The sequence below is a fragment of the Oryza brachyantha genome, chromosome 7, assembly GCF_000231095.2.
Source record: "Oryza brachyantha chromosome 7, ObraRS2, whole genome shotgun sequence".
In the NCBI taxonomy this organism is placed as follows: Eukaryota; Viridiplantae; Streptophyta; class Magnoliopsida; order Poales; family Poaceae; genus Oryza; species Oryza brachyantha.
Genome location: NC_023169.2, coordinates 14,755,509 through 14,765,313, shown reverse-complemented (window position 1 = coordinate 14,765,313; position 9,805 = coordinate 14,755,509). Strand labels below are relative to the sequence as shown.

The following is a 9,805-nucleotide window of genomic DNA, read 5'->3' as shown; positions in this document are numbered from 1 at the left end:
TGAGATGGACGGATGTATGTTCCATGAAAAATGTTAGGAGCACAGAACTTTAGACTGATCTGGAAGTCACATGCTGTAGACCGAACACACGGTTTTTGTATTCCCAGCAAAAATATGTAAAAAGAATGTATCTAAATATATTCCCAGCATAAGTCCATGTATATTCTCATTTCCCATGTGCCGCAGCGCCCTTGCGCTGACAGCAACTCTGTCCTTAGTTTGCTAAACAAACCCTCACGAAGTGGTAGGTGTAAGTAAACATGGAAAACAAGGACGGATGCATAGGATGATACTGAGAGCGCAAGCTGTCATGTATGGGGAGATAGGCAAACCAAAACAGTGGGAAGCAAGCCAATGGTTGCGTTCATTTGCACTGCTAAAGTGCAGATTATTACTCGTCTTTTGTGCGCACGCATTTTAAAATATTATTTGGTGGTTTTTTTACAAAAAATTCTATATAAAACTTTATTATCTCACATTTTTAGAGTTTTCAACTTTATACTAATTAATTTATCGTTTATACAATTAAGTAGCTATAAACAATCAGATATCTTTCATCTTTCTTCGCCAAAAGAACCAGATAAGATGAAAGACATCACTCCACTAAGTTGTGCTACAGTGAATTTTAGTTCAGCTCCTTTTTTACGTCGCATATTGGGATCAAGTTATCCCTTTCTTTGGGACATTGAATGTGGATATTTCACGGATTATGACAGGCATACCGCAGATAGAAATTGAACATGCATACTGCGGGTACATATTGAACAAGTGCAAACTACATTCAATTTTATTTGGTTTTCATTACTGACATATTTTGGACAAACCCAACCAAGAGGAGGCAGCTCGTAAACGAAAAATTAGCTAGCTCAGCAGGGATGGCCACTCCACTCGGCTAGCATGCAAAGTTGAATTGTGGAGCATAAAGATGTAAACTTTCTCAAATGGGATACTCTGCAGTATTGCAGGTGGATGTATAAACTGTGTGGCCACATATTAGTGAGCAGTGCTGTAGAGGATTTGGACTCAAAGTTTCCGTGAACGGAAACGGACCGAAGATTTTAGTGTGGCCAAAAGCAAATTAATTTACCGAGGAAAATGTTAACACTAGTGGCATATACATACATATCGTACAGATTACAAGAATGATCAGAGAGAGGAAATAGTGGAAATTTCACATTTTTGAATTTTCCTTTACTTTCATTATAGCTTAACAGAATAAAACATCCATGCTGCTGGTACTGAGTACTAACCCCTCTGCGTTGAGAAGACAGATGCCCTGTTCACTCCAATAAGAGTTCTTCATCATGTCTTGAAACGCAATCAATCGAGTGCGTTTACAACCAATATTCACATGCAAGTGCTGCAAAGCACATTAACAAAATTGAACATTACATTTCCAGTCAGTTACTGAGTTATACAAAAACTTTTGACTGTATTGCCAAAGAAACACTTACCATGGCCTACAAAGAATGGACCATGTGATATCCTGAGATAAAATAACTATTCCCATATTCCAGCAAACCAAAGATTTTAGTCGGTCAAGAGCTTTAATAAAAAGAGATAGCCCCAGCCATATGCTAACTATGGCGCATAACAAATGATTCAACAAGTGGATTTACAAGGTCAGGTGCCTCATCCTGCGAGGAAAATTATAAAGAAATCATTTACTATCCCCGTCTCAAAAAAAAAATCATTTTTAGCTACTCTTGTTTATCCGATAAAGTCTTCATTTTTGAACAATTATTGCATTGGATTTGGTAAAGTAAGGGACAAATGCATTGTGATTTGAAAAGGTATGGGACAAATGCATTATGGCTTGAAAAGGTGAAGGGCATTCTAGTCTTTATAGCTTTGTATATGTATATGTGAGATAGAACAAAAATAAAGTCCTTTTGGGACGGAGAGAGTAGCTGCCAATTTATCAAATATAATGTAGCTAAAGCAATGCAGATTGCAATGAAATAATTAGTCAACTGATTTCAGCTGTTAAAGGACCTGTGGGCAGTGTCCAACATTTGGCAAGACAACAAACTCTTCAACAGTTTCATACGATGCATAAGCTCTTCCAAGCTCCACAGGCTCCCATGGGTCCTTCTCGCCCCAAGCTACCAAAACTGGACACTGCAAAATTAAAAACAAATTCATGTAGAGTTGATATAATCAAAATAAGCTCTAAAAAAGAGTGAATAATCACTCACAGAACTACAGGAAACCTAACCTTCACTCTGGGAAGTAATTCTTCAGGTAGAGGACCTCCTGAGTAGCAGATGAACTCAAGGAATACATCCACAGCACCAGGGTCAAGCCCTGGCTGCAGAATAAACTGAACTAGTTCGTCCGTCACTGCAGATGTGTCATGGTAGCACTGAAATGAATTCCATCAGAATTAGGAAAAAAACATTGTGGAAAAAAGGTTACAATTATGGTACAAATTAAATAAAGGAAAAAGGTTTTGTATGTTGAAGATGATACAACAAAGAATCTACATGCTTCATTTGAAAGGAAAATCCATATTTTCTTTTCACAGCATTCGATCATTGGTGTAAGGTAGTTATGTGGCTCTTACTTAATTTTGGGATCTTAATCCTGAATATTGTGTTACATAGATTACCGTATATACCTGACAGAGAATGTTTTTCACAGATTCTGGTGTAGCAACAGCATTGAAGAACAGTTTCCCGATGACAGTATTCCTAAAAGCCAACCAAGCCATCATAATAAGCAAGTAGAGCACTTGGGTCCCACAACGAACTATGAAATCTGAGTTACCGTAGCAGACTTTGGAAGGATTTGATGAAAGGCTTTCCAAACCATGGCTGCTTGCTGATATGAAGCATCCTCAGTGAAATATTCAATAAAAAGATGCCCTTGCACTTCTGAGGTTCCATGACAGCTGCCTGAAGACCAACAAGCCCTGAAAGACAACAATTAATAAACACATTACAAGTGATAATTAAATTCTTTTTCTTTGCATACAGCTACTCGTCAATGACATATATCTCGTGAACCTCCCCTCAAAATTTAGAGGTACATGTAAGAAAAATCATCTCATGTTGGACACTAGTTAGTAGGCTATCAAACTTTAGTATAATGAAAATTAATTTTCATTGCAATGCATGAGCACATTGCTAGTAAAATAAAATAATGATATCACCATAATTTTGAACAACATCATGCACTTATGCGCTACAGTAATAACATATAAGAACAGCATTAGTACATTACTAAACAAGCGTGGACATCACTTACGCTCCTGTTTCCCTATTCTCAAATGTGTTTTCTGTAATGACCAAGGGAGGAATTTAAAAAAAAAATGTGCTTTTTGGAAGATCTCAATCTTATGGATTACATCAAGCAACATGACTTCTGCTAAATCCAGTAGTTACACATATAGCATACTCTGATCCATTGCGGTTCAAGTATGTAAGCATGGAGCAAAGCATACCTCCAATTGAATTGCATATGAAGAAAGCTTCACTCTTAACAACTTCAGCACAAAACGTATTCAGCTGTTCTCCCCATGTCTCAAAAGTATAAAAGCTTTCACCAAGCTCACGTGGATTAGGCTTATCAGAATATCCATAACCAATTAGATCAATCGCATACACTCGGAATGTCATGGCAAGAGCAGCAATGTTTTTCCGCCAATGGTCACTGACAGAAAAAAAAAAGAAAAAAAAGAGGGGAATTGTACATGATTGCTAAGAGAAGTGATGGGACTGTAATGCTTTAAAAACAAAGTCCCATCAAAGTATCAAACTATTAGAGAAACGATGCAGGCATGCAGCTTGAAATTTCATCACAAAATCAACATTTAAAGACCAACAAAAACTATGGATTACTTGCAATCAGTAAGACAGTAACAACAAATTCTCAAAATATTAAGTCTAGCATTTCTTCCCTAAAACTTTACATCTTACAAGTCTAAAACTTTACATCTTACAAGTCTCCAAAGAACAATAGCAGGTTGCAGTGTCAACTGCCATGGTTTAAACGCGTTTGGCACTTTGGCTTATTGGAAGAATAAGCTGTATGGCTTATTAGCAACCGAAAATTAATTTGTGGTTAAAACTTTTATGTCCGTGTGCTCGACTTTTCTTAAAACGCAAATGTTGTAAAATAAGCTACGAAGAACCGTAAAATCAACTCCAAAATTAAAGTTTTAGAATTCAAATTTCGCTTATAAGACTAAGCATAAGCGAAAAGATTTTCATCTGGCTTGATCATTGAAAATAAATCAACTATTGCTTGCAGATAAGAAATAGAATGTCCATGCACCTGTTTGCTCCGAAGCCATGAATTAGAACCAATGCAGGGCCAGAAGTTCCGGCGTATTGATAACGAATGTTGTAACCCTTCCAATTCCACATGCTACGCAGCAAAAGAGAAACGAAATCATAGTTTAGAAATAAATAAGCAGGGCAACTGCAACTATGTAAGCTAAAAATGTCATCAGCAAAACAACTCAGTGTAACTACCGCAGGATGAACCGTAGAATGGAGACGTGTGCCTACCTGGTGCGTACCTGGGGCTGAGGCTCCAACGGAGCGTCCGGGGCCGGCGCCGCGGGTTGCCTCTCCTCCACCGGGTCGGCCATGGAGGAGGCCTCCACGCGCAGAAGCCTCGCTCGCGCCCGCGCCCCGGGCCGCCTCCAGGGCCGCGCGGACGAAGCGGCGCCGGAGGAGGAGGAGGAGGCGGCGGGAGCCCGAGCCGTGCCGCGGCGGCGCGCGGAGAGGGAGGTGGACACGGGAGGAGGTGCCGCTGCCGCGGCGCCGCTCGTCGCCATCCGCAACTGCAAGTACGCGAGCGAGCGAGCGACGGCCGTGGAGTGTGGTGGAGAGTGGAGTCACGAGACGGCGAGGCGAGGCGAGGCGGATCGGTGGGAGGAAGCGGCGGTGGTGGTGACATGTCTGCTCGGCGTTTCGCCGCGTGGACGGCTGCGAGCGTCGCGTGCGTGCGTGGGCGCGGTGCGGACGAGGACGAGGCGGCTTCGATGGGCCGAGACGCCGGTGGACGGGTGGGCCGAGAGGTGGCTGTTGGGCCGACGCGGTACATCGGTGGAGGTGAGGCGGCCACCTTGTTTGGGCCGGGCTCCGCTCCCCGTGTGTCTCTAATCCGGTACGTAGTGCCTGTTTGGGGAGGTTTAGATTCTGAGAAGCAGCTGTTTGGTAGTCAGCTTCTGAGAATTTAAAAAAGCTCCTAAATCCAGCTTTTGAATTCTTAGTTTATTTTCTAGAATCTGTAACTACAGATTCTCAGAAGCTGTGGACCGTCTGAGGCAGCTTCTAGGAGAAGCTACAGCTGGGAGACGCTCCCCCAAACAGGTCCGTAGTATAGACCGGAGCAGACTGCACACCCCGATACTGGGGAGCTTCTCCCAGATTTTGAAAAAAACTGCTTTTGACAAAAGCTGCCTCAAACGGTCCATAACTTCTGAGAATTTATAGTTATAAATTCTGCAAAATGAACTAAGAATCCCGAAGCTAAGTTTAAGAGTTTTTCTAGATTCTCAGAAACCAGATACTAAGCACTTCTCAGAACCTAAAGTTCTCCAAACTATTGTTATCTCAGTTGGACATCTATTATTAGGAGTCAGCATCTCACCGATACTTGCTATTGGGCTTTGTAATCTTTTGTACTATTTTGTTAGGACGTGAATGTAAGCAGTCGTACACTATTGCTGTGTCAGGCTGTTAAAGGTGAAGTCCGACGTTTCACTTTTTCTTTATAAAAAACCAAACGACATATTAAAAAATATGAATAGAACTTTTATGTGTGTCACAGAAAAAAGTAAAGGCTAAAATAAACTACGATAAAAAACCTAAAATTAACTTTAAGGTTAAAATTTTAAATTTTAACTTATGATCATAATAAAAGACAAAAAAAATGAGGGTGTTTTACACTTTTCATTGTAAAAATGAGTAGTGGTGGTGGTCCTATCCTCATTGTAGTTTTATAGTTTGTCTCTCAAATTCCTTGATATTAAAAGCTAGTTAAATATAGATTAATATCTACATATAAATTCAAATTAAGGTGACCATTTCAAAAATTTGATAACATATCATAAAATATATAGCAAAGCACGAGTATTTGACTAGTATATATAAAACCTCTGTACCACTACATGTCTACATCTATCTATATATACAAGTACTGATTCTGCACCCCAAGGGGCGTTCTAGGTAAAAAAAAAATGTTGCTTCGGATTAAGATATATTATATTAATTGTAATAAATATAATGATTTAATCAGTTCTATATCTGGTAAATAATTTAGGTTGCGCTCTTTTGAGGCCACCTATTAATCAATCGCTCGAAAAACCGAACCCATCAATCGATTCTGCAAGACGTTGACGTTGGATTGAAATCGAATTGTAACAAAGGGAACCAAACAAATTAGCATGTGGACAACCAGCACAAATCTTCAAGCAAATCTAATGGATAAGAAATTCAATTGATAAATTAAAATTTTTTAAGCGATCGACAAATAGCAAACATACACTCCTTTTGCTAGATGAAAAATGTAAATGAGAGATTTTTAGATTTTTGTGATTCTTGTTTAGTGGTAGAAATGATAGAACTAAAACTCTACTTTACAAATATGGGATAATTAACTTCTATATATAATTATTTTTATAAAAAATACATCGTTCACTAGTTGGAAAATATGGATGAAAAACCGAGAAAAAAATATTGTGTAAAAGAACGCGATCTTAAAAACAGAACTCTTTGAAGTCTAATTGGTTGTTGGCTAATGGCTACTGACTACTGTGGTGTTCAACATTGAAAATGGGTTCTGGGCTTCTGACTGTGGCGGTCCGCGGTCCTGGCTGTTCCGTTCTTTGGCATCAGGCCATCAGCGCATCTGCCCATGCACCTCAGGTTAGCTCAGCTGGAGAGCGTCCGATTTTCCTCTCCGGTTCGGACGCCAGGACAGAAGAATTATCCGATAGCATATGGCGTGTTCACTGTTCAGTCAATCAGCAGGTTCCCAGAATTTTCCTCTCTGCAATCGATTTGATGTTCAAATATTTCAATCAGATATATATATATAGGTAAAGCACACAAGCTGGCTGCGAAGGTGGTGCAGAAGCCATGATTCTTGAGCCTTTCCGATTGATCACTCTTCTCCTGCTCCTCGCGGCTGCCGGCCGCCGCGCCGCCGCCGCCGCCGGCGGCAGCGACGGCCTGCAGTTCGCGTACGATGGCTTCTCGGGCGCCAACCTCACCGTCGACGGCTCGGCCGCCGTCACGGCGAGCGGCCTCCTCGTGCTGACCAACGGCTCCATCCAGATGAAAGGCCACGCCTTCCACCCGTCGCCGCTCCCGCTCCGCGCCGCGCGGTCCTTCTCGACGACGTTCGTGTTCGCCATCTTCGGGCAGTACGCCGACCTGAGCAGCCACGGCCTCGCCTTCTTCGTCTCCGCGTCGAGGGACGCCTTCGCTGCCGCGCTGCCGGGCCAGTTCCTGGGCCTCTTCAACGGCACCAGCGCTGTCGGCAACCGGAGCGCCGGCGGCGTCTTCGCCGTGGAGTTCGACACGCTCTTCAACGCGGAGTTCCACGACCCGAACAGCAACCACGTCGGCGTCGACGTCAACAGCCTGACGTCGGTCAAGGCCGCCGACGCCGGCTACCACGACGACGGCACCGGGCAGTTCCGGAACCTGAGCCTGATCAGCCGGAAGGCCATGCAGGTGTGGGTGGACTACGACGGCGGGAGCACGGAGGTCACCGTGGCCATGGCTCCCCTGGGCACGGCCAGGCCCAAGAAGCCGCTGCTGCAGGCCAGCGTCGACCTCTCCGGCGTGGCGCCGGGCGCGGCGTACGTCGGGTTCGCGTCGGCGACCGGCATCCTCTTCTCGCGCCACTTCGTGCTCGGCTGGAGCTTCGCGCTGGACGTGCCAGCCCCGCCGCCGAACATCTCGTCGCTGCCGCCGCTGCCGCCGGCCTGGCCCAAGCCACGGCCAAGGACGCTGGAGATCGTGCTGCCCATAGCGTCCGCGACGCTGGTCTTCGCGGTGGCCGTCGCGGCGTACGCCATGGCGAGACGGCGGGCCAAGTACGCCGAGCTGCGAGAGGAGTGGGAGGCCGCGTTCGGGCCACACCGATTCTCCTACAAGGATTTGTTTCATGCGACCAAGGGATTCGACGAAGACAACCTGCTTGGGACAGGAGGGTTCGGAAGCGTGTACCGCGGCGTGCTCCGCAAGTCCGCCATGGACGTCGCAGTGAAGAGGGTGTCACACAAGTCGAGGCAGGGGATGAAGGAGTTCGTCGCGGAGGTTGCGAGCATCGGACGGCTCCGACACCGCAACCTCGTGCAACTGCTCGGCTACTGCCGACGCAAAGGCGAACTTCTCCTGGTGTACGACTACATGCCAAATGGTAGCCTCGACAAATACCTCTACGACGACGGAGGTAGGCGCCCGCTGAGCTGGCCTCAAAGACTCCACGTCGTCAGAGGAGTGGCATCCGGACTGCTGTATCTCCACGAGGACTGGGAGCACGTCGTCATCCACAGAGACGTCAAGGCGAGCAACGTGCTCCTCGACGGCGAGATGAACGGCCGGCTAGGCGACTTCGGCCTCGCGAGGCTGTACGACCACGGGGCCGTCGCGCAGACGACACACGTGGTCGGCACCATGGGATACCTAGCCCCCGAGCTCGGGCACACCGGCAGGGCGACCCCATCCACCGACGTGTTCGCCTTCGGCGCGTTCCTCCTCGAGGTCGCCTGCGGGAGGAGGCCGATCGAGCAGGACGACGAGCACGGCGGCGGCCGCGTCGTGCTCGTGGACTGGGTCACCGAGCAGTGGAGCAAGGGGTCGCTCATGAACGCGGCGGATGCCCGGATTCCGGGCGGGTTCGATCCCGACGAGATCTCCCTGGCTCTGAAGCTTGGGCTGCTCTGCTCGCATCCGTTGCCCAGCACGAGGCCGACGATGCGGCAGGTCACGCAGTACCTCGACGGCGACGTGGCCCTGCCGGACCTGTCGCCGGCGTACCTTAGCTTCGCCTCGCTGGAGCGGATGTACAACAGCAGGGAGTTCAACCATAACGCCATTTCGTACGTCTCATCAGCGAGCGCGGGTGCCATTTCTGATATCTCAGGCGGAAGGTGATAGCGGTGGGTACTTGCAGAGTTGCAGTTAGGGAGTGTAACCATGTAACCAAAGACTTAGGTGATTTTGCCGTGCTTGATGTACCAAATGGTACCTTATTCTATACTGTAAAATTTATTAACAGAGAATAACAGTGTTATATTACCTCAAAAAGAAGATAATATGTGTTATATTAGGAAGAGGAATTTTACCTCCTCAACAACCATATCTTTTTTCCTTGTAACTATTTTGTTCTCGTTTACTCTGAAATAGAAATTCTTGTGTCTTGATCTTTACTGAATTCTGATACCCTATAACAAAGCAAGTTAAACAGTAATATAACAAATAAGGGCACGTACAAAGGTGCCTTTTAACTGACTCTCTTAATTGCCACGTAAGCAAATTTGGTGAATGGAGAAAGGAGAGAGAAAAGCTGTTGTCATGCATGGCAACGGTTTAGAGTCGACTCTTAGCATTTAATAAAGGAAACTTTCTTGTATGGGAATGTATAAAAAACAAACTAGCTTAATAAAAAATATTTTATTGCATTAATAAAGAGACCACACCTGACTCTACCTTCGTATGTATCATTTTAAAATAGACTCTTGTTGTTGACGTGGCTTGAGATAGAGCCCACAGTGGATTCTATTGTTGAATATGCCCTAATAACAATTTTTTAGTACTTGAGTAGATATCGAGAGGTA

The 9,805-nt window shown here is 45.1% G+C and overlaps 2 protein-coding genes across 2 annotated transcripts; one reads left to right on the top strand and one right to left on the bottom strand.

Annotated features, from left to right (window-relative positions):
- Window positions 1-998: 998 nt before the first annotated feature.
- LOC102713924 (pheophytinase, chloroplastic) lies at window positions 999-4,858 on the bottom strand. The gene is made up of 9 exons (XM_006657815.3): window positions 4,515-4,858; window positions 4,279-4,371; window positions 3,446-3,654; window positions 2,770-2,914; window positions 2,621-2,693; window positions 2,219-2,365; window positions 1,996-2,121; window positions 1,455-1,637; window positions 999-1,360 (listed from the first exon to the last, which is right to left on the bottom strand). The coding sequence occupies exons 1-8, from the start codon at window positions 4,784-4,786 to the stop codon at window positions 1,578-1,580; spliced, it is 1,125 nt and encodes a 374-aa protein (XP_006657878.3). The 5' UTR covers window positions 4,787-4,858; the 3' UTR covers window positions 999-1,360; window positions 1,455-1,577.
- A 2,011-nt stretch (window positions 4,859-6,869) lies between these two features.
- LOC102705648 (L-type lectin-domain containing receptor kinase SIT2-like) lies at window positions 6,870-9,260 on the top strand. The gene is made up of 2 exons (XM_040526061.1): window positions 6,870-6,986; window positions 7,055-9,260. Exon 2 carries the CDS (start codon window positions 7,095-7,097, stop codon window positions 9,120-9,122), a length of 2,028 nt encoding a protein of 675 aa, XP_040381995.1. The 5' UTR covers window positions 6,870-6,986; window positions 7,055-7,094; the 3' UTR covers window positions 9,123-9,260.
- The last annotated feature ends 545 nt before the right edge of the window (window positions 9,261-9,805 follow it).

Coding starts and splice junctions, on each gene's coding strand:
- LOC102713924 (XM_006657815.3), bottom strand. CDS start 4,786: ATGGCGACGAGCGGCGCCGCGGCAGCGGCACCTCCTCCCGTGTCCACC. Junction 2,915..3,445: donor CATATGCAATTCAATTGGAG/GTATGCTTTGCT, acceptor GTTGTCTTTCAG/GGCTTGTTGGTCTTCAGGCA. Junction 2,366..2,620: donor TGAAAAACATTCTCTGTCAG/GTATATACGGTA, acceptor AATTCATTTCAG/TGCTACCATGACACATCTGC.
- LOC102705648 (XM_040526061.1), top strand. CDS start 7,095: ATGATTCTTGAGCCTTTCCGATTGATCACTCTTCTCCTGCTCCTCGCG.